The following is a 22,636-nucleotide window of genomic DNA, read 5'->3' on the forward strand; positions in this document are numbered from 1 at the left end:
CTGCATGAAATTGTTGCACCTTAGGCCCCTTTTAATCTTTCTCCTCTCACCCTAAACCTATGCCCTCTAGATCTGGGCTCCCCAACCCCAGGGAAAACACCTTGTCTATTTACTCTATCCATGCCCCTCATGATTTTGCAAACCTCTATAAGGTCATCCCTCCACCTCAAATGCTCCAGGGAAAACAGCCCCAGCCTGTTCAGCCTCTCCCTACAGCTCAGATCCTCCAACCCTGGCAACATCCTTGAAAATCTTTTCTGAACCCTTTCAGGCGCTGTGAGGCAACAGTGGTTAGCACTGCTGCCTCACAGCGCCTGAAGACCCGGGTTCAATTCCCGACTCAGGCGACTGACTGTGTGGAGTTTGCACGTTCTCCCCGTGTCTGCGTGGGTTTCCTCCGGGTGCTCCGGTTTCCTCCCACAGTCCAAAGATGTGCGGGTCAGGTGAATTGGCCATGCTAAATTGCCCGTAGTGTTAGGTAAGGGGTAATGTAGGGGTATGGGTGGGTTTCGCTTCGGCGGGTCGGTGTGGACTTGTTGGGCCGAAGGGCCTGTTTCCACACTGTAAGTCTAATCTAAAAAAAAAGTTTCACAACATCCTCCCTATGGGAGGGAGACCAAAATTGCGCCTAATATTTCAGAAGTGGTCTAACCAACGTCCCGTACAACCACAACATGATCTCCCAATTCTCAAAGCTTGTATTGGAACAGGAAGTGGGAGGGTGTGCAGAATCCTCGAAAGATAGCAGAATATTCTGAGAGAGCAGTCAGCAAAAATATGACAGACATCGGGCTTCACCAATAGAAATATTGTGTACAAACGACATAACATGTTACCTTGTGGTTAAGCCACAGTTGGAGTTTGCATTCAGTTCTGATCATTGCATTTGGGGACGATTGCAAGAAAGGATGCAGAGATTTTCCAGAATGATTTCCGAGAGGAGGAATTCTAGTGCAAGATTAAGTTTGCGAAGCTGGGATTGTTATCCTCCGAGTGAAAGAGGTTGAGGTGAAATTTCATGAAGGCGGTTCCAAATTATTACAGGGTTAGATAAGGTCAAGAAATGCTGCCTTTGTTAGCTGATGTTGCAAGAACTAAACCATGCAGGTAAATGCTTTGGGTAAGAGATGTAGAGAGAAGTGAGGTGAAACATTTTTTTTTACACAGTCAGTGTTAATGAATGTGCACCCACTGCCTATGGAAGCAGAGGTAAATCAAAAAGCAAAGTGGGTTGGAACTTAAAGGAAATAATCTGGCAGAGCTCATGGGGAGAGGCGGGGAGGGGTGGGGGAGGTGGAATGGGCTGAGGCGATCGCTCTGCAGTGAACTGGTATGAACTAAATGGATCGAATGGCCTCCCTCTGTGCCGTTGTGACACTTTGGGTTGGGGCTTCACTCCCGAGCTGAGAGCTGCTGAGATCGGAAATTTCCCAACTGCACAAACAAACCTGACTTGGGGGGAAAGTGTTTCAGACAGGCAAACGTGAGTCTTTTTTTTAAGCAAAACACTCATCCAGTTCACTAATGCCCTTTTCATGCCAAGCAGGGTGACTCCCACAGCATTGTGCCTCCTGGGCAAGAAAGAATAGACCATGGTTGCTGGTTTCATCAGCAATGCCCATACCCCTGAGAAAGAATTAAATCATTTGAAGAGGTTGCAGACAATGGGTAAATGAAGAACAGGAGGAAGATGAGGAGATATTTGAAACTTGAAAGGGTTCAGAAAAGATTTACAAGGATGTTGCCAGGGTTGGAGGGTTTGAGCTATAGGGAAAAGCTGAACAGGCTGGGGCTGTTTTCCCTGGAGCATCAGAGGCTGAGGGGTGACCTTATAGAGGTTTACAAAATTGAGGGGGCATGGATAGGGTAAATAGGCAAAGTCTTTTCCCTGGGGTCTGGGGGTCCAGAACTAGAGGGTATAGGTTTAGGGTGAGAGGAGAAAGATATAAAAGGGACCTAAGGGGCAACATTTTTCACACAGAGGGTGGTGCATGTATGGAATGAGCTGCCAGAGGATGTGGTGGAGGCTGGTACAATTGCAACATTTAAGAGGCATTTGGATGGGTATATGAATAGGAAGGGTTTGGAGGGATATGGGCCGGGTGCTGGCAGGTGGGACTAGATTGGGTTGGGATATCTGGTCAGCATGGACGGGTTGGACCGAAGGGTCTGTTTCCATGCTGTACATCTCTATGACTCTATATTTACTTTTTGTAGTGTGGTGTGGTATCTTATGGACAGAACTGCCTGAAAGATGGCACGATCCAATTCCATAAGGGGGTGGATGGGAAGGTGGAGAGGGTTAACACCCTGGGATAATAATTGTTCATTTCTTTTTATTTTGTAGTTCAAGCTGAAATGCATGTTTACCGTACTCCTGGAAGCTCTGTCTTCTTTCCTGGAGTGGATGAGGAGCAAAAGAACAAGGCTCAACATTTTCGATGGAAATTTTCCAATGGGAATGCAGAGGATGGAATCACTAAACCAGTGCTGCAGTTTCAAAGAGGGGATATGCAACCTTCTGTATTAAAAATGTACAGGGGTCGTCTTGATTTCTTCCGTAATAATGGATCATTGATCCTCCATCATTTAACTTCTTCAGATGAAGGTCTTTATACCCTTCAGATCAATCTGCAAAATTCCACAGCTCAAGCTATTCATCTTCGGGTGATAGGTAAGTTTGCCTCATGTGTTCAAGTGAGAGTGATTTGTATTATGGCAGAGGACATGCTCGTAAAAAGCCTGGGACTGCAGCTGTGGAATTTCCCAAGCAGCCTTTCGTGACCTGTTTGGAAAACCGAGGAAAATTCTGATGTCGGAGTTTCCTGGGTTGCAAGGTCCAAACCGGACTGTTTCCGAGCAAACTGGAAGGCACCTTGCTCTTTGACTTCAGTGTTCAGTTACATTCCAATTCTTGACCCCAACTGTATTAATAGCACAAACTCGGAGATGGGAAAAACCTATCCGCTCTTAATGCTTCATAAGTGCACTTCACCATTTCACAAGTTAATATGTTGCAACATAAATGAGAGTACTTGATGCCAATTTAGTCTTGTATGCTATATTTTTCTGTTAAAAGGCAGATTATTGATTTTGTTTGATCTTACTGATGCTAACTGGCCTGATGATTTCTTGCTTTCTGTCACCCTCTCTTTTTAAATAAAGTCATAGAGATGTACAGCATGGAAACAGACCCTTCGGTCCAACCTGTCCACGCCAACCAGATATCCCATCCCAATCTAGTCCCACTTGCCAACAACCAGCCCATATCCCTCCAAACCCTTCCTATTCATAACCTATCCAGATGCCTTTTAAATGTTGCAATTGTATTAGTCTCCACCACTTCCTCTGACAGCTCATTCCATACACGTACCACCCTCTGAGTGAAAAAGTTTCCTCTTAAGTCTCTCTTATATCTTTCCCTTCTCACCCTAAACCTATGCCCTCTAGTTCTGGACTCCCCACCCCAGGGAAAAGACTTTGCCTCTCAGATTTTGTAAACCTCCATAAGGTCACCCCTCAGCCTCCGACGCTCCAGGGAAAACAGCCCCAGCCTGTCCAGCCTCTCCCTATAGCTCAAATCCTCCAACCCTGGCAACATCCTTGTAAATCTTTACTGAACCCTTTCAAGTTTCACAACATCTTTCAGACAGGAAGGAAACCAGAATTGTACACAATATTCCAACAGTGCCCTAACCAATGTCCTGTACAGCCGCAACATGACCTCCCAACGTCTGTACTCAATACTCTGACCAATAAAGGAAAGCATACCAAATGCCTTCTGCACTATCCTATCTACCTGAGACTCCACTTTCAAGGAGCTATGAACCTGCACTCCAAGGTCTCTTTGTTCAGAACACTCCCTAGGACCTTACCATTAGGTGCATAAGTTCTGCTCAGATTTGCTTTCCCAAAATGCAGCACCTCACATTTATCTAAATTAAACTCCATCTGCCACTTTTCAGCCCATTAGCCCATCTGATCAAGATCCCATTGTAATTTGAGGTAACCCTCTTCGCTGTCCACTACACCTCCAATTTTGGTGTCATCAGCAAACTTACTAACTATACCTCATATGCTCACATCCGAATCATTTATATAAATAATGAAAAGTAGTGGACCCAGCATCAATCCACTGGTCACATGCCACCAGTCTGAAAAACAACCGTCCACCACCACAACCACCTTCTGACTTCTACTTTTGAGCCAGTTCTGTATCCAAATGGCTATTTCTCCCTGTATTCCGTGAGATCTAACCTGGCTAACCAGTCTCCCATGGTGAACTTTGTCGACCGCCTTACTGAAGTCCATATAGATCACATCTAACACTCTGCCCTTATCAATCCTCTTTGTTACTTCTTCAAAAAACTCAATCAAGTTTGTGAGGCCTGATTTCCCACACACAAAGCCATGATGGCTATCCTGAATGAATCCTTGCCTTTCCAAATACATGTACGTTCTGTCCCTCAGATTCCCTCCAAGCACTTGCCCACCAATAAATGAGTTATATTTACTCCCTTCAATCTAATGCGACTGTCCCAAAGTTAGGGGAGTCTTAGAAAATTAAAATTAATGCATCAACTACCTCTGATTTCTTCTTTGATTACAAGGGTCAAGTCCATCAGGACCCAGACACTTATTGGCCTGCAGCCCCACCAATTTACTCAGTACCACTTCTCTGAAGGTTGTGATCTTCCTCAGTCCCTTCCATTTTCTGAGGTATTGCTGTTTCTGGAATGTTACTTGTATGCATAACAATGAAGGTGAATGCAAAATACTTATTCAATTCACCTATTGTGTCTTGATTTTCCATTATTAATTGTCTAGTGTTTTTCTATAGGACAAACACTCACTTACCTATTTACTTTTTCTTTTTCTATTTATAGAAACTCTTACTATCTGTTTTAATATTTCTGGCCTGCTTTTTATGCATTCTGATTTTCTTTTTTTAATGAGATTGATTGGTTATTCTTTCCTTCTTTTTATATTCTATTTAATCTCCTGACCTGCTTAATTCTTTTTCTTAAGTTTGATGCGATACAATACACTACCTTAAAGTTCCCTTCCAAGGCAAATACTGTCTTGACTTGGAACTATATTGCCATTCCTTCACTATCACAGGTTCAAAGTCCTGGACCTCTCTTTCAAATAGCACTGTGGGGGGGATCTACACCAGGCGGACTGTATCTTTTCAAGTAAGCAGCTCACCACCATTTACTCAATGATCATTAAGGCTGGGTAGCATATCATGCTGATGCCCACATCCTGTGGAAAATAAGAAGTTGGAATTGAGGAACTGATGAAGGCAATGAATTCCTACAAATCTCTCCCACCTTTCAATAATATCATGCCTGACCTGCAAGCTAAATGCATGTATTTGTCTTCATGTTGTATTTCTAGTTCTATTTCTAAACAAGAGTGGACCAATATCAGATTTTAAACTTTAGAGTTGATGTAACTCTAAAGTTCTCAATCTTTGTATGTAGAGGTGTTGTCCTGAAGTGTAAGACTTCCAACTTGTTGAAATAATGTACACTCTCACTGGCCAGTCCATGTGTTTCCACTGACCTTTTTAACTTACTTTAATGACCTGCTTAACCTGTTAAGATACAGAAGATTAACCTTTTCTTTTTAAATGAGTAAATGATGAAAGTGCAAACAGATTATCTCAAAGGACTGGGCACTTTGTGCTGTAGTATTAGTTGGGGAAGTACATCCCACACTTTACAAAATACAGAAAAATCTAGTTTTGTCCACTGTCTTCTAACTCATTTTAAAATGCATTGTGACTTCAACACATCCCCGTTTGTGACAGGGCTGTGGACAAATTTGCAACCGTGTCAGTCACCTAGTTATTGTATGCTTAAATGTGAATGTGAAATAACTGAAGTGTTTTCGATGTAATGAAGTGCTGCATAATGCTTTCGAAAACATTTTCTACTAAGTTGTGCAGTTAGTTTCACTACAAATGGAGATTTCACTATCACAAGTTCTTTTACCTCTTTCCCCTTTCAGATGAGCTACCGCAACCCTCGATATTCAGCAACTCCAGCAGCCTCCATTCCACCATCATGCTGATCTGTGTTGTTTCCGACCAGCCTCAGGAGTATCAATGGCAGAAAGATGGAGGGAACATCTCTGAATATCACTTGCTAGTAAATGAGAACAGAAGCCTAATCATCCCGAATGCTCAGAAGAACACGTGTGGGGTGTATACATGCATTGTAATCAATCCCGTCAGCTCTCGCCAGGCTGATTACATAGTAACTATTTATGGTAAGAAAATAAACTATAAGGGAGTTCTGGCAAGAAATGTGAAAATTGACAGTAAGTGCTTCTTTAAATACGCAACACGGAAGACTTCAAGTGAACATAGGCTATTCAGAAAATGAATCTGGGGTGACTGTTATGGGGAAAAGGAAATGGCAGAGGAGTTAACAGATTTTTCATCCATCTTTATGACGAAAGATACTTCGAACCAGTCCAAAGATGTTCAGGTTAGGTGAATTGACCATGCTAAATTGTTTATGTTCAGGGATGTGTAGGTTAGGTGCATGGGTCAGGGGTAAGTATACAGTAAAGGGGATGGGTCTGGGGATTACTCTTCGGAGGGTCGGGATGGACTTGTTGGGCCGAAGGGCCTGTTTCCACACTGCAGAGATTCCATGATCTGCCACTTCGATGATCTGTAGGAATTCTATGATCATGAACTATCTGTGCTGTAGCTTTCTTCAGTCTTTCTCAATTTAAATATTCAACTCCTCCCCTTCCTGCCAAAGCATAAAGTCACATTTTCCTACATTGTATTCCATCTGCCAAGCCGTTTGCCTGTTGTCCATATCTGCAGATTGTGTTGTCCACAAGCTTTAGCTGGAGTACATCAGCTAGCCTCGTCTAAGTGATTAATATTTATTGTAACAGAAGTTAGCAAGAATTGGGCCTACAGGGGATTCCATGGCAACAATATCAATCAGTCTGTACTTAGTGTCACAGAAACTCAGCTTAAAGGAATGGGTTGCTCAGTTCAGGAGTTTGAGCACAGATTCAGACACAGGAGGTGCATTAGATTGCTACAGTATAATTACAAGGTACAAATATTAATGGCTACTTTGGGTGGTCTGTTGATAAACAAGCTGGCAGTGTTCACAGATCACATAGACATGCAATTGTTCTTTCTGTGTGTGGTCTTGATGAACATGAAGATATCTTTCATTCTATCTGTGCCAAACCCATTTCAAATTTGTTGCAGCAGCTCACGCAGTCACTTGGAAAATTCATGTTACTGAGTGGAGTGTAAAGGAACATTGTGTGTCTTGGGTAGCCCATACACAGGTGAACACAGTGAGCCACAAGGACAAAGCCTGTTGTCTAGATCATCAGGCAGGTCACCACCCTTACACAAGTCCGACAAGAGTCTCAGTAACTTACCCTTGAGTGGGGTTGTCAAGTCATGTGGACTGACAGGTCCTATAGCTCCACGTTCAGAATAATCAGTGGGCAGAGTGTGTTCATTTGAGCAGCACTACTCCAGTCCCTCGTGTGACAATAAATTCTTTACTTTCAGAGGGAACATTACATTTTAGCAGTATTCTTAATTGTGCTTGTAATTGCTTCAGGTTAACTTTATAGTGTGGCTGTTTTTCAAGTGAATATTGTTTCCAGTACAGTTGTTTGTGGAGGCAATAGAGCAGGGTAGGTGGATTAAATCAAAGATATTGGTCCACTTCAGACCAAGTGTGGTGTAGATCAGTTTGCTATCAGTCTGTTCCATCTTGTCCTTTCAATTGAGACTGTGTGTCTCATTTTAACGCTGACAAAGATTCTTGGAGATTAACACAGGTAGGATCCTGAGTCCATTGCAATTTTGAAGCAATATAATAGACAATTTGTTGCTCTTAATTCTTGTGAGATTACCTATATTGTTGCCGCGGGGAGAAAGTGAGGTCTGCAGATACTGGAGATCAGAGCTGAAAATGTGTTGCTGGAAAAGCACAGCAGGTCAGGCAGCATCCAAGGAGCAGGAAATTCGACATTTCGGGCATAAGCCCTTCTTCGGGCTTATGCCTGAAACGTTGATTCTCCTGCTCCTTGGATGCTGCCTGACCTGCTACGCTTTTCCAGCACCACATTTTCAGCTATATCATTGCCACCCCGATTTGGTTTTGCCATGCAATTATCTCATGTAAAGTAGTAGTTCATTTGCAGAAAGTGATTAGAAGTTGAAGCTAAACACATGGTTCTCATGGAACTAGGGCCAGAGTTTGAAAAACCTTTTGTGTGTGTTTGTCCAAATGAAGCCATCTGAAGTTGTGAAGGGTACTATATGAATACAAGTTATCTTTTTTCTCTTTAAATAAGTGCAATGATGAACTTCTCAAGTTCAAATTAATTGTCTTTTTCTTAATTTGTAAAAATGACACCAGTTCTTATTTGCACTGACAATTCAGTGTTTTTAAGGAACATTAGAGTCAATGCTATTGGATGTAAAGCTGCCTATAGATCAGACCTGGGTCAAGGTGGCAGATTCCCATCGCTCAAGGCTTTCTGTAACATTGTGATAATTGACTGCCTTCATGTCATTTTACTTCTAGTTCCATGTGTTCTGTTCTGTTAATTATAAAATTTTTATTTGTAGGCATTGCATCAGAGCAATACGTAATTATTGCTGCAGCAATCGTAGGATTGATATTCTCTGCGGTCTCTTTTGTTACATTAATGCTGCAGTGCTGTCTGAATGAAGAACTCAGTAATCAAGGTATCTGTCAGTAAATCTGAACATGCATTCAATATTTAAGTTATTTTTTGACTACTCTTGTGCTTTTAACCAAAATGAGTTATTTATGTAAAGAGACTGATCAATGTCCCACTCTCCCTTTGCCCTGTCAGTGTGATTAACATCCATGTTTACTTTGTTCTGAGGTGGTGTTCACCTTATATTTACAGTGAAGCCTCAGATTAATTCCAGTATATCTCCTGAACCCAAAGGGGAGGACTGGGAGGGAACACCCAGTGAATGGGCAGTTTCAATTCCCTTGTGTACACAAGTACATGCAGTCAGAATCCAGATGATTGCCAAGTGGATTCACAGGATATTGGATCACGGTCTCCTTTGATCTTTCTCCTGGCTGGTGATGGCGGGGAATTCCAAGGATCCCAGGTTTGGCAGGAGTCTCCCTTGGACCTGGGGCAGAGTTCTCCATTGCACCCATGGGGTGGGAGCAGTTTCTCTTGGACCTGGTGTCAGAGGTTTGTTTGAAGTTAGCTCAGGCTTCAAGTTAAAACAGAAAATACAGGGCAGGCTTAGCAGCTCTGACCATATCCGTGGAGACGGAAACAGAGTTAAATGGGTGGAAGTTTCTGTCAATAATTCACTTCAGGATTTGGGGCAGTTTTCTGCGTGTCAACTCCACATAATTCCTCATTCCAGTCTGACCCTCCAGGAAACTGCTTTTAATTTCCATCTCTGCCAATCAATCAAGGGCAGTGGCAGGGGTGTGGAAACTGTTCGCGTTTCTTTTCCCTGGATGACCACTCCTGGTATTTTGTGGTATTTTCCACTCTGGCTGTGTGTGTGGTACTGGATAAGGGTCATGTGAGGCAGTTTGGTGCATCTTTTGCCTTGAACCCAGATCGTCATGATGACCCTCAAACCCTCTTGTAGTGAAGACCAACATAACATCAGCCTTCCTCATTGTTTGCTGCACGAGTGTGCTTGCTTTCAGCGATCCCTGTACAATGATACCTAGGACCCTTTTGTACCTCAGCATTCCCCAATCTATCAGCATTTAAATCTGTTTTTCCTGCCGAACATAAGAATGAGGAGCAGGAATCGGAAATTGAGCCCCTCAAGCCTGCTTCACTATTCAATGCTATCGTGGCTGATCTCATCACAGCCCCCACTCCCCTTTCCTGCTTACTCTCCATAGAAGACAACTTCGCACTTACCCACAATACACTGCGCCTGCCATATCCTTGCCCTCTGACTCAACTTGTCTGAATCACCCTGAAATCTTTTGTCCTGTTCCCCACTTCACTCCCACCTAGGCTTGTGTCATCAACGAACTTGGAATTGTTCTGGAGTCTGATTCGATCTCGGTGTGGTAGATGGCGAAATTTCACCATCAATTGAAATGCTGTGATTAAAACCAACCTAATGCCAACTACATAACTACTCCTGATTGTTGTTAAAGCTAAATTGGTTCTCTAACCTCCTTTTGGGGAAGGAAAGCTGTAATTCTGACCTGAGACTGGCCTCCATGTGACTACAAATCCACAGTGATGTTGGCGATTCGTAACTGACCTTTGGACAGTAAATGCCCACTTCACCAGTAAAGCCTGTGCTCTTCAAAAACAAAACAATAACTTTTCGTTTAGGACTTTGTGAAATGCTTTCTGAAAATCCAAATACTGTACACCACATGCACTCGTCCTCCCTTGTCTATTCAATTAATGTTCTCAAAAAAAACACCAGGAGCTTATCAAATCTGATTACTGTTTCAGAAATCTTTATCGTTAGCGAGTTTTGAGAAGACTTGTAGCTCAGGTTGAGGTTCTGGATATAGGTTTGCTGGCTGAGATGGAAGGTTCATTTCCAGACATTTCATCACCCTAGTAGGTAACATCTTCAGTGGGCCTCAGGCGAAGCACTGCTGAAAGTTCCTGCTTTCTACTTATATGTTTGAGTTTCTTTGGGTTGGTGCTGTCATTTCCTGTGGTGAAGTCACTTCCTGTTCCTTTTCTCAGGGGATTGTAGATGGGATCTATTGTCTTTGTCTAATCCTGTTAGTGCTTTCTAAGTGTCCTGTTATTGCATTCTTTAAAGCTCAATACTTCTATAATCCAGCATTTTCCCTTCTATTAATTAAGCTAACCAGTCAGCTATCTCCATCTCTCCTTTTTAAATAGTGAGGTTATGTTTGCCATGTTGGGACTGTTCTGGTCTACATAATTTTGGGAGATAGTAACAGCTGTATCTGCAATTCCATTGTCCCTTCCTCGGATTATCTGGCCCTGGGGATTAGAGGATCTTCAATTATCTGAATGACATGGGCGGGGAGTATTTTATTGGATAATTGAATGTCTGATAACGCAGTTTAGCCAAGCATTGGGATCTTGGGATTTTGTTCGGATAATCAGAAATTCGGATAATTGAATGTCCAATAATCAAGGTTCCTCTATAATCAGATTTCAATCCCAATAATTTCTCCAGCGCTATTTTTCTTTACTATTACTGATTTTCTTTAATTCTTCCATCCCAGTAGACCAAAGCTTCCCAGAATTTCTAGGGAGTTATTAATGTTTTCTTCTGTAAGGATTGAAATTATAAAAAAAATTACAGTCCTGTCAAACCACTTTAAAGACCGAGTAGACCACTTCCTTGGTCTCTATTATCAATTCCCCCATTTCTAGCTGTACATTTGACCGCTAATCATTTTCTTTTTTACATATAGTCCTGAAAGAAATGTTCGTGTCTCTTACAAATTTGTTCTCATAGTCTAGTCTATTGCTCCTCTCTAAATCCATCTTTTGGTTATTTAGCTAAATTCTAGTCTGCTTCAGTCCTGAGGCTTCCAATTTTTTTGAGTAATTGTGACTCCGTGCGGATCTAATGCTATCTTTAACTTTTGCATGCCACTTCAGTAAGTGGAGGCACCAAAGGGAGCTACAAACACAGGAACTCCTGGAAGCAATTGGAGCCATTTTTTGAGGTGAACCACTAACGGAACTCTTCACCTGCCTGTTGAAATGGTGGGTAACCAACCAGAGCTTCCCATACACATGGCCAGTGGTTGAGGCTCCGTTATGACACTGGCTGTTGTAAAGTCAGTCCTGGATGTAGGTTTGCTCACTGAGCTGGGAGGTTCATTTCCAGATGTTTTGTCACCCTATGAGGTAACATCTTCAGTGGGCCTCAGGCTTTAACATGATTCCTACTTTCTATTTATGTTTCTTTGGGTTGGTGATGTCATTTCCTGTGGTGATGTCATTTCCTGTTCTTTTTGTCCAGGAATGGTAGATGGGATCTAACTCAATGTGTTTGTTGATAGAGTTAGTCCTGTTATATCACTTGAAGGATCTCAAGACTTGAAATTTATTTTGTCATTAATAATCTGAGGCGAGTGTCCACAGATTCTGTGTAACTGTACACAGTTTCGATGTTTCTTATCCCAAGTGAGAGTGAGATAATTGAACTCTCTCACTCTCCTATCCTGGGCTGTGGTTATGAACCAGTGTTTGGTTTCCCCAATGACAGCCCAGTATCCAACTGAGAGACCATCATTGTTCCCAGTTACACTCTGCGTCTATTAATATACATGTCATTCACCCTCCCAAAGATAGACCTGTTGTAAAGTGGACTTCAAATATCGCTAATGTTCTTTTTCTTTTCCCATAGCGCAAAAGAAGTTTTTCCTGATCTTACTCGTTGGTAACATTATTTCTCTTATTGCCATTCTCATTGCCCTCATTTCCTGGCTTTGTATTCAAGGTAGGTCTGTGTATAATTTTCGAAACGTTATTCAGTCATCCACAACTTGAGTGTGGCTGGGAAAAAATGCATTTTGTCAAAGCTTTCAGTTTTCACCCGCATAAGCCCTCCCAGTGAAGGGGAACGCCAACATTTCTGATACTTAAATGATCAGAATGCAGTATTTGAACCTGCAACTGCATGTCAGATTTCTTGCTGTCTCACTGGGGTCATTCCTGCATCAAATTCACATTTGCAACGGAACAGTTTTGGTTTCCTTAATATATTTGAGTAAAGAAATTGGCATGGGGCAAACTTTTTGTCACACGTCAGCTGACCTATTCTCGTGCTGTAAGATTGGCCTGAACAACGCAGTCAGAGGCACCTTTTCACTATGTATGCTGAGCTAAGGTGCATTCAAAACCACCCAGCAGGATAACGGCTGCCCCAATCAGATCATTTCTCACAATATGTCACACAAACTCATGTATATCCTAAAAGTGATCATCTGGGCCTTAAAGTGCCTTGTCTACCACAGATGACCCTGGAGATATCTCAAACCTATCAGCAAGAGGCGAAGCTAGCTGTTTCACGGGGCTAATATGCAGTAAAAACACAACTGATGTTTACCACCAACAGGATGCTGCCATCAAACCAATAAGACATTCTGCCTACCACACACGAGTAATGTGGTCTCTGAATTTCAGTGCTGGTGTGATGGCAACTCGAGGCTGTATGTCAGATACTGGGGGATCATGTCAAACACCTTATCCTTTCGGCTGTTCATGACAAGTGAGGTACTGATACTACCCAGCAGCTCATGTTTCCAAAACTCTCAACACCGTGTCTGATGTTAGATGTGATTCTGAAACTGGACAAAGTTCACTGAGTGATTGAAGAATTACATTGGCAACCAAGTTAGGATTGTCAGACTGGCTCACTGTGTGGAGTACTTGGTGTATTAGAAGTTTCATATAGGAATGCTTAGAGTCCTTATCTTTGCAGACCTAGAGACCCTGTACATGCACAACACCTGTTTTAACTCAACCAGATAGGTGACAGCCAGTGACTGGCTATTTTCCCAGCACAGTTGTCTGATCACTCACAGTCAATCATTCTGGCTTACAATATAAAGAGAGCCTGGCAGTTAACAATCATCATAAACTGCTGCATTCTCCATGGCAGCATGGCTTCCAGTCAAAATCAACATAAAAGCAATCAGAACTTTCCTCTTGTATAGGACAACTATTGGTTTGTTGGTGTTCTTGCAAATTGCTGAGTACAAGATAAAAAAAATTCAGGTCAGTATGTACTCACGAGTAACATTGGCATCTTCCTTGACAGCGTACAATGCCAGATTTACTTGCAGCTGTCAAATGATTATATCAGTGGTCTATATAAAGCAATTTAGTTAATCTATGCCAATAACTAATTTCACTGACGTGGAGGGACCAGAGGGAGTATTCCCACTGTTTTTATAATGTCACTTACAGAGAAAGAGACCAGACAAAATCTTTATGGAGTTATACAGCATGGAGATAGATCCTTCAGTCCATTCCCAAACTAAACTAGTCCCGCCTGCCTGCATTTGACCCATATCCCTCCAATTCTTTCTTTCATGGATGAACTGTGTTTATAGCAAAGTTATAACTTCACTCCTTAGCCTTTTACAAAATACTCCGGTGAATTTTGCTGCCCCTCATCTTAATTGATTGATTATTTTTCTGTCAATAAAGGTCATCAGTCATCATTGAAAAATGTCACGCTTTGTTGACGAACATGTATCTTTCTCAGGACGAGTGAAGCTGAGAAATAATTGCAACTATGCTAATGCAGCCCCAGAAGACTTATGTAAACTATGTGGCCCAGTGTAGGTTAACACAGTGGTGTGTCTGACTTGTTTAATCTGGTGGTTTGAATGAGATGTTTGTCCATTACCATAACCACTTGGATCATTGCTGTAGGTGTTACAATTGTGCCTCTAGCGACGTTACTGTTTGTTTCCATCGTTTTGGTGTTTGCTGTGATTGCCATGATCAATGTTTGGAACATGGACTGTCTGTGCATGAAGAAATTCCTAAGCAACGCAGGTAAAGTATGATTTCTTTATGGTAAAATCTTTTTAGTATTAAAAACAAACACCGCCTAATTCACCATAACATCTATATTTCACAGGTTTTCGAGGTTTACTTGATGGAAGTCCCCCCCTGATTCCTTTAATTGTGATCGTCATCTCAATCACCATCCTGGTGGAGGAGATTCGTCAGAACAGTGAGTTTACTGTCAGCTCTTCATTACTTTTGAGAATATTTAATATAGATTGACTCCTGCCATATCTTCATTGGTCTGTCCGGATTTGGGAGAATAAGATTGGCTGGATTCCCATTGCTGATGGCCAGTCACTGACCTTCTAAGGAGGCTATGTTAATATCACCTGCACTGCAGCCAATGGAGAGCAGGTTATCAATCTGACCTCTCACCCGATCCCAGGGGTTTCCCACCCATTGGATTGGGCTGTTCTCCCTCACTACGTGGACATGAAGTGAGAATGGGGTGGGGGAGTGGGATTCTGAGACACTGGACTGGACCTTACCTGTATGAGGCTGAGTGAGGGTCCTGTTGGGATTTTCACTGCGCGGTGTAATGAGACCTTACCAAACTCCCCAGCCTGGCCCCCGTGACACACCTTCCACCCACTTTCCGCCCCCTTTGACAAATTACTGCTCCCAGAGCAACTCAGTTACACAGCAATTCCAGAGTATCCTCCCCAGACATTCTCTAAAAGGCTATAGTGCACCACACAGGTTTGGCATTGTGGCACTGCACCCTAACTGGCATAGCTGCCATTAAGCCCATGGAACAGCTGGTATGGCTGACTCTCCCTTATACTCCCAGTTGCTCATCCTTGTTACTGTTTGACCACACTGCCCACACTACACCTCCCCATAGCTATATCCTCTCTCAAGGTCTCCGCAGTTCTATGCCCAGTGTCCACTGGAGACCAGAGCTTCACATTGCTTGTCTCTAAGTGATGATCCCTGACTGTACAATCAGACATTTCCAAACATGAGCTTTCATTTACAGCCGGCTAATCCGAGCACAGTAAAAGTGACTCAGGGCCACACTCGCCGCACTGTGCCACCAAAATACTGGCATTACCACCCTGCACTCACCCCCACAGCGCCATCACCATCAAACACTGGCATCATCACCAACCTCATCTCCCATGATGCTCTCTTGCACTCAGCTCTCATCGACAGGAACTGTGGGTCAGACAGGTCCTGTCAGGCCTATAGTGTCCCATGCACCTGTGCTCTCTCTCTTTTATGGACAAGGAGAGCCTCCAACTCCCACCATGTCACCTCTGTCTTACCCAGAGTCCTTGTTTTTCTTCCCCATCCGCATTGTCGCTGTCTCCCTTCCCTGAAGACTGCTCCCGTACTCGCAGGTCCTCAGCTCCCCACATCCCTGTATGGTGTGCTTTCATTGGTTAGCACCTGGGGACAGTGCAACACACTCTATACAAACTGTAGCAGAGGACTGTCTTCCCTTCAGCAGCTCCACTGTCTGCTCCAACAGCCCCATTTCCAGACATTTCCCACCCCCTGCATTCCAGTGGGGCGACCCAGCACATTGAATTTTGCCTCCACCTTCCTTGGCCGTTGTTTGAGGCCCGATGTTGCACCCTAACAGTGTGGCACAGCAAGGCACGGATGCTGTGAGCAGGCAGATGGGCACAATGTGTGTGAGGGAGCAGCCCTGAGATGTGGCCTGGTCTAATCCAGAAACTGGGCGCATGTCCTTGCACATAGTGTCCTTGCAGCTGACTTTCCATGCAGTTGCCGGTGCTGTGTAAATGCCCATTGGATCAGTGGTGATTAGTGTGAACTAACTCGATGTGTTCACTGTTGTACACTTTCAGATCAAGGTTGCAGTGCTGTCTCATTAACATGGATCATGGTGGGCTTAATATTGGGCATCGGTTTTCTCATCTTTGTATTTTATATCGCAATGTGGTGCTGTAAGTATGAACTGTACCCAAATATTCATTGGTCTGCCCACTGTCTAAGGTGTGCAGTGATAGGGAAAACCCAGAGTTTCCTGCCACCACGTTAATATTTAAACTGGGAAGAGGGACAAGGAAATCTCACCACTACATGAACCATCCCACCCCTTGATGTTCACACAACATCACTGTGTGGGAGCTAAGGGCACATTGTTCTGACCTGATGTGGTGGTGTGTGCAGAACGTGAAGAAGAAATAGCAGAGAGGGGACCTCCTGGAAGTGAAATAGATACTTTGTTTGTTCCACCATTCTCAACCATGGCAGGGGGCATCCCACTGCAGTGTCTGGGACTGGTCTAGACCAGCAGGTAGAGACTGAAATGGTGGTGAGTCCGTAACTCCACTGGCATTGGATCACAGCACTGACAGTATAGTAAGAGGTGATTCAGATAGAACTTAATCTATACTTATAAATGCTTATGTTCCAAGCAGTGAACTGCAGCAGGGATTTAAGGTATGGGTTCCGTGATGTGAAGGGAAGATTTAGAAAACAAATATCAGGAAGTATTTCAGACCCAGGGTATATACAGCCAGCTGGGATCATTATGAAGGTCACATAGGTGGGTCTGAGCATGAAGCTGGGTATTGGGGGAAACAGAAAGCAGGATGTGACAATGGGGAAGCAATTGGGATGGGGAATTATGATAGACTGAGGTCAACAACAGGCCTGCAATGTTATTCTGTACCCAGTGACTGGGAATGACAAATGATCTTTGTTTTATTACAGACTCAAATAAGGAGAGAAACAGAAATCCAACACCTAATGATTCACAGCAGGTATTTTATTATTAATACAAATCTCGATTTCTGCAGGGTTTTCGATTGATATACTGTGCCTGTTCAGCATAGTTATTATTCTGTAGACATATACACGGGCAGCCTCTCTCTTTTACTTTTCAGTACGTCTAATTTATGTGGATACGGTCATATAATTAATTGTATTTTTTTTGTCATAGGATGAATGTGTGGAACTACAATCTCGAAATTCCAGTGAGCAAGGTTGTTAATTAAAACTCCCTTGAAATGAGTGTCATTGTAGAAATTTCCTGATAGCAGTGTGGTGGTTTGGTCTCCAACTCTCCAAAAGGAATTTGGGAGCGGGTGGGGATTTGGAGGGGTGGGGATGGGGGGGTTGGAGGGGTGGGGATGGGGGGGATAGAGGGTGTGGGGATGGGTGGGATGGATGGGGAGGGGTGGAGGAGGTGGGCGTAGGGGATGGAGGGGGGATGGAGGGGATGGGGTGGGATGGAGAAAATGGAGTGGGTGAGATGGGGGGTTGGAGGGGATGGGGATGGAGGGGTTGAGGGATGGAGGGGGTGAGGGGGGTGGGTGGGGTGGTGGTGTGGTTGGGGGCAGTGGTGGTGGGTGGCATTTGGGGAGGGGGTGGGGGGGAGGTGGGGTAGGGGGGTGGCAGTGGCGTGGGAGTTTCCTGCCACCACTTTAATATTTAAACTGGGAAGAGGGACAAGGAAATCTCACCACTACATGAACCATCCCACCCCTTGATGTTCACACAACATCACTGTGTGGGAGCTAAGGGCACATTGTTCTGACCTGATGGTGGTGGTGTGTGCAGAACGTGAAGAAGAAATAGCAGAGAGGGGACCTCCTGGAAGTGAAATAGATACTTTGTTTGTTCCACAACTCTCAACCATGGCAGGGGGTATCCCACTGCAGTGTCTGGGACTGGTCTAGACCAGCAGGTAGAGACTGAAGCGGTTGTGAGTCCGTAACTCCACTGGCATTGGATCACAGCACTGACAGTATAGTAAGAGGTGATTCAGATAGAACTTAATCTATACTTATAAATGCTTATGTTCCAAGCAGTGAACTGCAGCAGGGATTTAAGGTATGGGTTCCGTGATGTGAAGGGAAGATTTAGAAAACAAATATCAGGAAGTATTTCAGACCCAGGGTATATACAGCCAGCTGGGATCATTATGAAGGTCACATAGGTGGGTCTGAGCATGAAGCTGGGTATTGGGGGAAACAGAAAGCAGGATGTGACAATGGGGAAGCAATTGGGATGGGGAATTATGATAGACTGAGGTCAACAACAGGCCTGCAATGTTATTCTGTACCCAGTGACTGGGAATGACAAATGATCTTTGTTTTATTACAGACTCAAATAAGGAGAGAAACAGAAATCCAACACCTAATGATTCACAGCAGGTATTTTATTATTAATACAAATCTCGATTTCTGCAGGGTTTTCGATTGATATACTGTGCCTGTTCAGCATAGTTATTATTCTGTAGACGTATACACGGGCAGCCTCTCTCTTTTACTTTTCAGTACGTCTAATTTATGTGTATAAGGTCATATAGTTAATTGTATTTTTTTTGTCATAGGATGAATGTGTGGAACTACAATCTCGAAATTCCAGTGAGCAAGGTTGTTAATTAAAACTCCCTTGAAATGAGTGTCATTGTAGAAATTTCCTGATAGCAGTGTGGTGGTTTGGTCTCCAACTCTCCAAAAGGAATTTGGGAATTATGTATACTACATATTGACTGTTTCTTCATTTCAAGAACCTCATTGCCTGATTACAGACAGTGTTCATTTCTGTTGGTTTAATTTCTGTTCTCACTGTTGTATCACACACCTCCTGTATAAGGAACTAGGGAACACTTCCTTGAAGAGAGGCTGATGATATCTCCTTAACATTTGAGGTTGGATTATGTTGAGAACAGCAAATGGAGGGGGTGGGGATGGAGGGGGCGGGGATGGGGGGATGGAGGGGTGGGGATGGGTGGGGGTGGGGGGATGGAGGGGGTGGGGATGGGGGGATGGAGGGGTGGGGATGGGTGGGGGTGGGGGGATGGAGGGGGTGGGGATGGGGGAATGGAGGGGGTGGAGATGGAGAGGGTGGAAATGGGGGGGTGGGGATGGGGGGGAGAGGATGGGGAGGGGAGGTGGGGGTGGGATTTGGAGGGGTGGGGATGGGTGGGAATGGGGGAATGGAGGGGGTGGGGATGGGGGAGGGGATGGGGAGGGGTGGAGGGGGTGGGGATTGGGAGGGGTGGGGATGGGTGGGATGGGGGAATGGAGGGGGTGGGGATGGGGGGATGGAGGGAGTGAGGATGGGGGGATGGAGGGAGTGAGCCTGGGGGAATGGAGGGGTGGGGATGGGGGGATGGAGGGGGTGGGGATGGGTGGGATGGATGGGGATGGGTGGAGAGGGTGGGGATGGGGAGGGGTGGAGGGGGTGGGGGTAGGGGATGGAGGGGGTGGGGTGGGGAATGGAGGGGGTGGGGATGGGGGATGGAGGGGGTGGGGGGGAGAGGGGAAGTGGGGTGCTGGTGGGGTTGGGGGGCAGTGATGGTGGGTGGCATTTGGGGAGGGGGTGGGAGGCAGGTGGGGTTTGGGGGGGTGGGACGAGGTGGGGTGGCGGTGGGGTGGGGGGGGGGTGGCAGTGGGGTGGGGGTTTGGGGGGGGGGGCGTGGATCTGGCCTGGTCCATAACAGAACATGTATGCGATACTTGCATTTATTAGCTGAGACATGGACTTTACATTCAGGAATGTTACACTGGAGCTTTATAATACAGACAGTATTGTATCCAATTCGGAATCCACGTTATCGGTGGAATAGGATTGCATGGGTGAAGGTGCAGAGGGGATTTACCAAGCTGTTACCTCTGCTGTAGAGTTTGTTATGAAAAAAGATTGGGCAGACTAGGATTGTTTCCCTCAGGGCAGAGCAGATTGATTGGGGACGTGATGGAGATACAGAAAATTATAGATCAGGTAGACCGAGAGGAACATTTCCCCTTGTTAGAGTGATCAATGACCAGGGAAAAATCATGGATTTAAGGAAAGGGATAGAAGGTTTAGAGAGGATATGAGGGAAACCTTTGTTTCCGCAAAGGGTAGTGGGAATCTGGAACTTGCTGCCTGTAAGGATGGTAGAGGCAGAAACCATCAGAACATTTGCGAAGTATTGAGATACCAAAGCTATGGACGAAGAACATTGGCATTAGAATGGTCAAGTGCTTGTTTAGGACTGGCACAGACTCAATGGGCTGAAGGGCATTTTTCTGTCCTGTTGCCCCATAGAACTCTAAGACTTCAACATATTGAGAGAAACCAATTGAAGACACTGAAGTAAGTAAAGCCACTGTGGCTGCCAGTCAAACTGTGAAATGGAAGGCACTGTGCTGTAGTCATGGATCCTTCTGGAATAAGTGTATTCTGCACTAATCCTGCAATTAATAACCAGGAAAATGTGGGAACCTTTTGAGAATCAGACCTATATACCTCAGCAAAATCAAGCCATGCTGGATGAACTCTACGGTTTAAATGACCAGCTGCTTCCATAATCTCAACCCAACTTCATTCCCAAATCCTCAACATGGGAAATGGGAGGTGAAAGTCTGGATTTCTGAGGATTATCACTATTTTTGCTGCTTTGGTAAATGATAATGCAAGGATCCTTTCGTAAAGTTGAATCTTAGACCATAGCTGGAATACAGATGAGACTTGAATTACAGAGAACTGTAACGCTGTTTTCGGCTTGATCGAAATAAAAAGATAGAAGTGAATTTCAGTCAGTCTGTATAATTTAAAAATATTCTTGGTACTTTGTTTACTTGCCTTTGTATCTGCAATAAATTATTTTTTAAAAAAGGAAATCTTATGGCAAAGTTCTTTTCAGTCAGTTGCTGAGGTTTGGAATGATTCTTTAAATATTAATAGTCTCGAACAAGTACATCCAGATTCCTCCTTCCCACAATTCTCTGCAGTCTCTCTGAAATAGTATTCTGTTGTTTTCTGCTTCCTCCTGCCAATCCACACAACTTTGCCTTCCCACATTGTACACCATCTGCCAAATCTTTGACCATTCCTTCGTGCTAACATGTGACAGTTACAGTTTGAACAGGTCCATCAAGCTTGCTTGGAGCACTTCAGTACGATCACCATGGATTATCCAACTCCATTCCTTGTTTTACCCCCACCATACCTTTTTATTCCTTTCGCCCAGAGTACTACATTTAACTCCTCCTTGAAAACCTTCAATGTTTTGGCCTAGATCACTTCCTATGGCAGAAATTCCTCAGATGCAACAACTGAGTGAGGAAATTTCTCATCCCAGTCTGAAATGCCCTATCCTACATCCTTAGACTGTGATCCTTAGTTCTGGATTTCCCTGTCTGTTGGAAACATTCTTTCTATGTTTACCCTGTCTTATCTTGTCAGAGTTTTATACATCAGATCCTCCCTCATTCTCTGAACTCCACTGAATATAGTTCTAACCAATCCAATCTCTCTTCATATGTCAATCTTACCAACTCAGGAGTCAGTCTGCTGAACCAGAACATCCACAGAAACCCATCTCCTGTGAACATTTTTTTAAAAAAATCCATTCTCTGATAAGAAGACCAAAACTGCTCCAGCTGTGGTCTCACCAAGGTTCTGTACTCAAATCCTCTCACTATGAAAGCCAACATACCAACTGTCTTCTTCACTGCCTGTTGCACATACATGCTTGCTAAATACATCACTCAATGATTTTTTGTTTATCTGTGCAGTAAGCTTTTTATGAATGCCTTTGAAAATCCAGATACATCACATTTACTGATTCTGCAATTTCCACCTTGCTTGTTATATCCTCAAAGAATTTTAATACATTTGTCGAATGCAAGTTTCCTTTTACAAAACAGCATTCATTCTGTTCAATACTATTTTTTCTTTCTAAAGAATCTGCTATTCCGTCCGTCATAATGAATGTTAGTATTTTCCCAAGTCAGCCAATCCTCTATCCATGCCACTGACACCATGGGCTGTTAGCTTATATCGCAGCCTCCTGCCTCTCACCTTGTCAAAGACTTTCTGGAAATCGAAGTAGATCATGTCCACTGGCTCTCCTTTGTCTAAATTGTTGTTTACCTTCTCCAACAATTTTAACAGATGTGTCCTGATCCAGGTGCCATTGCTTCAGTCGAGTCGACATACAGGCACTGGCACCCAAGAGAACTCACTGAAACAACTGGCTGTAAATTCTAAAAGGAATGTTACTTATTACCACTGCCTGAGGATAAGTAAGGACATCAATAAACACATTCCGACTGTCATAGAGTCATAGAGATGTACAGCATGGAAACTG

The 22,636-nt window shown here is 43.9% G+C and overlaps 1 protein-coding gene across 8 annotated transcripts in view; it reads left to right on the top strand.

Moving 5' to 3' along the window:
* The window catches only part of LOC132832452 (uncharacterized), a 60,470-nt gene that overhangs the window by 34,458 nt on the left and 3,376 nt on the right, over nucleotides 1-22,636 (top strand). For 6 of the 8 annotated variants that reach the window (XM_060850468.1, XM_060850466.1, XM_060850469.1 and 3 more), the window contains 11 exons: nucleotides 2,348-2,674; nucleotides 6,016-6,276; nucleotides 8,636-8,755; nucleotides 12,395-12,487; nucleotides 14,431-14,556; nucleotides 14,642-14,737; nucleotides 16,389-16,487; nucleotides 17,260-17,309; nucleotides 17,489-17,531; nucleotides 18,655-18,704; nucleotides 18,884-19,229. In XM_060850468.1, the coding sequence (XP_060706451.1) occupies nucleotides 2,348-2,674; nucleotides 6,016-6,276; nucleotides 8,636-8,755; nucleotides 12,395-12,487; nucleotides 14,431-14,556; nucleotides 14,642-14,737; nucleotides 16,389-16,487; nucleotides 17,260-17,309; nucleotides 17,489-17,531; nucleotides 18,655-18,704; nucleotides 18,884-18,934 (1,316 nt within the window). In that variant the 3' untranslated portion in view covers nucleotides 18,935-19,229. Of the gene's footprint in view, nucleotides 1-2,347; nucleotides 2,675-6,015; nucleotides 6,277-8,635; nucleotides 8,756-12,394; nucleotides 12,488-14,430; nucleotides 14,557-14,641; nucleotides 14,738-16,388; nucleotides 16,488-17,259; nucleotides 17,310-17,488; nucleotides 17,532-18,654; nucleotides 18,705-18,883; nucleotides 19,230-22,636 lie in introns of those variants that run through there. The other 2 variants (XM_060850470.1, XM_060850471.1) reach the window with 2 other exon arrangements.

This window comes from Hemiscyllium ocellatum, chromosome 35 (genome assembly GCF_020745735.1).
Source record: "Hemiscyllium ocellatum isolate sHemOce1 chromosome 35, sHemOce1.pat.X.cur, whole genome shotgun sequence".
Taxonomy (NCBI): domain Eukaryota; kingdom Metazoa; phylum Chordata; class Chondrichthyes; order Orectolobiformes; family Hemiscylliidae; genus Hemiscyllium; species Hemiscyllium ocellatum.